Genomic DNA, 3599 nt, shown 5'->3' on the forward strand with positions numbered 1-3599 from the left:
AACATGTCCTCCTTCCCGCCACTTCGACTATGCATGGGAACTGCAAGCAGACTGAACTGGCGGTCAAAGCCTGCGAAACTCACCTTACAACGAAGGCGATCGACTTCCCCCCGGCCAACATGTCCTCGATCATCACGGGGATTAAAGTGGGATCCTTCACATCTTTAAATGGATCGGGCACATCACCCACAAAATTCATAACCTCCCAAGATACTAAACCCATGAGGACCACAACCGAGGCAAGCAGACCCATCGTAACAACGCGGCCTAAAATGCCAGAAGTAGATGGGTGGGGAGTTCCTCTGCCCTGGATAGGCTGCTGTTCCCTATTTTGCAGCAAATACGCGTCACCCTCTGCAGAATGCATCTCTGGAGAGGCTTGGGCGTTGCCATCAGGCGGCTGGATAGCGGGGGGAGTAACCTCCGTGTCAAGCTTGTGCATCTCATCTTGCACCTGTGCCTCGACCAATCCGCCGTCGCTGTTATTCACAGCTGCCCCTTCTGAACATTTAACATTCAAAAATATTACTAAGTAGGCCAGAAGAAGCAGGGAATGCACCCCACCAGAGGCGAATATAGTACTCCTGCGACTCATCCTGTCAACACTTCGATCGGAAAAGTAAACGCGCCAAAGGCGGGCCAAGGGAAGCCAAGGAAGTGCTAGTTCAAAAACCAAAAAAATTACTCCACCATCTTAAATTATCCTCAGAAGCTTATCATGTGAACGGGAGCAGTAAACGGATCGCGGGGGCTGGCCAGGTGAGCAGTTGCTTCAGCCGATTGAGCGTCGCAAAGCTACATATTCATGTTTCTCATTGCACAACTCATACTGGGGTGCCATTCACTATTAGTCCAAACTGGGTCTGTAAATTTACTATACAAATAATAACAACACGCTAGCCTATAAAAATGGTGGCAACGCTCTAATTCCTCCTACCCTTCCCCCCCGTCTCTAGGTGTTGCCTGTGGACGCGCAGAATGGATGCGAATACAGGACCTGATTTATAGGGGATCTGGCACTCTTAGGAGCAATATAGCTAATGACTACAAGGCAAAAATGCAAGAACCACACTGCTTCACACCGCTTACCGCAGAGGTTAAGTACGTGCGTCTGCTTCTCTTCCAATCGTTCAACCGCTCACCTGGGGAGCCTTGAGATACAAGAGGCTGTCAATGGCAGCTGATCATGAGTGCCTTCCCGCTTTTTTCACAGAAATAACGTATTTATGTTGTTTTGTTGAGGGCTCTACAGTAGGCATTTTAGTGCGGAGTGTAGCAGGGTCTTACAGGTGCTGGTGGGTGTGTCGATTCTCGTCTGCTTGCAGCTAACCGAGTGCCAAGCACGTGTTTTAATGATTCTAAACGATAGTATCAAACTCATCAAGACGAGTTTTCTGTTACGAGAGTAACCGTTCCCTGCAGAGGACCGTCATCAGGTGCAAGACACTTAGGTGACTGGGTAACTGACTGGAACGAGAGCCGTCCTTCTTATCAGTAGACCGTCACTAGCTACAATAGAGCCGAAACACTTAAGATGAAAACAGCTGATCTCTCTAGTCACCGGACAGTCTGGGACCGGTGACCCAAGGGCCTGGGGCCGGGTCCGCGGCCGTTTGACACGGATCTCAACACACCCTACTGGAACTGGTGCTGCAACGCAACTCTACATGTAGGCAGAACCGGACCCATTTAGCTGCATACCCTAACACTATAGGCGACTGTTGAGTGCCTACTTGGCCCTCTCTGGCCAATCTGCACGCGACTAGACGGACCAGCTCCACCGGCAAGCTACGATGGGTGGGAGTCCTCACTCCATTCTCGCAAGGCCTGCCTGCCGTTCTACTTGTGTTCCTACTGGCTATTGGGGTCCAAGTATGTGTCTAACAATTGTCTCCAGATGCAGGAAAGCTTGATTCACTGTAATTTCAAGTGATATGTCCTCGCACTAGCGGCTGCAGCAAGGTACACTGCATTTCTTACCAGCTAGAGGCGCCAGAGGGCCGTGTCCAAGTGCCTCCAGGAGTTGCGCAAACTGCATGAGATATCAGATGCTCCTTGAGAGCTCTCCCCTTGAGCCCGTGAGTGTAGTGCACCTAACGACAGCCCTCTTCTACCATACTGGAGTCTCATTACAAGTGATTTCACAGCATCGTTCATTGGGGCAGCTGCGAGCAGCCAACTCCATCCCGCACAACTTGCCGAACTGGTGCGCAGCACTGACTAGCAAAAAGTGCGATATTCTCCCTAGAATTTTTGCCGTAAATCTTACTTCCTATCCACCTGCCGTTATGCGGAGGTTGGCGAGGATCTGCCCTCCAGCTTCGAGGTGGCCAACTTTCCCTCTAGCTCTAATTACGCTCTTTCTATGTCCCTATAAGACGAGTTTAGTGTCTGCATCCCCTCCAGTGAGAAATGCCTTTACGCTGAAGCCAGTTCGTGAAAAATTTCACCGCACCTGCTCAGTCCAGAAATGACTGGCGCCGCGATGGACTAAACGCGGACAAGTCCCGTACTTCTCCGGAGTTGTCCTTTAGTCGTCAAAATGCACCCGAAAAGATACAGTGTCTGTTTCAATGCTGGCAGCAGCCCAAGAAGAAATGAGCAAGGAGGCTCCAACACGGTGCTGCCGGGAGCGTCATAGAAATGCATGGGTTCCGTCTTGATAGTCCTAGAAAGAGAGCGGCTTTGGGGGACACGGTACAGCTACTAGCCGAGGAAGAGCAGAAGCGGATAAGGTCCAAGGAAAAGTTCTCAGATACACTAAAAATCGAGGAACTTCCAGTTGGCCGTCCACCCGCTGGACGCCCAATGCACAGCATCGAACTCATTCCGGGATCAGTCCCAAGCACTGTTCAGATTTACCAATATCCCGCGCTTCTTACAGAAGAATACGAAAGGCAAGCATGCTAATTGCTAGAATGGATAGGTAATACATAGATAAGGCACTTTCCAGGCATGGTACAATGTTATCGATGCTTTAGAATTCTGCATGTAAATGTCCAGGTGTATATTTCCAAGGTCGAATCAGTTGGTTTAATGTTTTCTGTGCAGCCTTTTCCCATTTCTCGAAATTTCCATTGCCAGTGGCTTGAGCTAAACAGAAGCACCCTCACGAAGGTAGCACAAAAGTTGGCTTCCTCATGGCCAACTTATGCGCTATCTTGTGTTTTGATCAAAGTAAAGTAATGTAAAGAACAGTTCACGATGAGCAGCAGCATGCGGTTAGCTGGGGTCACGAGCCGTATGCAAGGAATACGAAGGTGAAGTTGCGTCCGTAGAGTTCAGCGACGGGTAAAACTCCATCGCTGCTGCCATTTGAAAAAATTCGCAAGCCCTTCCAATATTACTGAGTATATGAATCTATGTGCTGCCGGCTGCGTATTCCAACATACCCACGAGAGTTAGCCCTCGACGCGCCAGAAGACGAAGCAGATGGAGATGGCGGAAGATTCGCACACAAATTCAGGAGTAATTTATCCCTCTTACGAATTCGGTTCTGTTCTATCTGCTCTTAACANGATTCGCACACAAATTCAGGAGTAATTTATCCCTCTTACGAATTCGGTTCTGTTCTATCTGCTCTTAACACTGAGAGTAAA

The 3599-nt window shown here is 49.3% G+C and overlaps 1 protein-coding gene across 1 annotated transcript in view; it reads right to left on the reverse strand.

Moving 5' to 3' along the window:
• EMH_0067100 (uncharacterized protein) overlaps positions 1-595 on the reverse strand; it is a gene marked incomplete at both ends in the record, with an annotated part of 1905 nt that extends 1310 nt beyond the window's left edge. Inside the window, 2 exons of the mRNA XM_013498588.1 lie at positions 1-27; positions 84-595. Of these exons, the coding sequence (XP_013354042.1) occupies positions 1-27; positions 84-595 (539 nt within the window). The remainder of the gene's footprint in view (positions 28-83) is intronic.
• Positions 596-3599: the final 3004 nt, after the last annotated feature.

This window comes from Eimeria mitis, genomic scaffold (genome assembly GCF_000499745.2).
Source record: "Eimeria mitis Houghton genomic scaffold, Emh_scaff3544, whole genome shotgun sequence".
NCBI lineage: Eukaryota > Apicomplexa > Conoidasida > Eucoccidiorida > Eimeriidae > Eimeria > Eimeria mitis.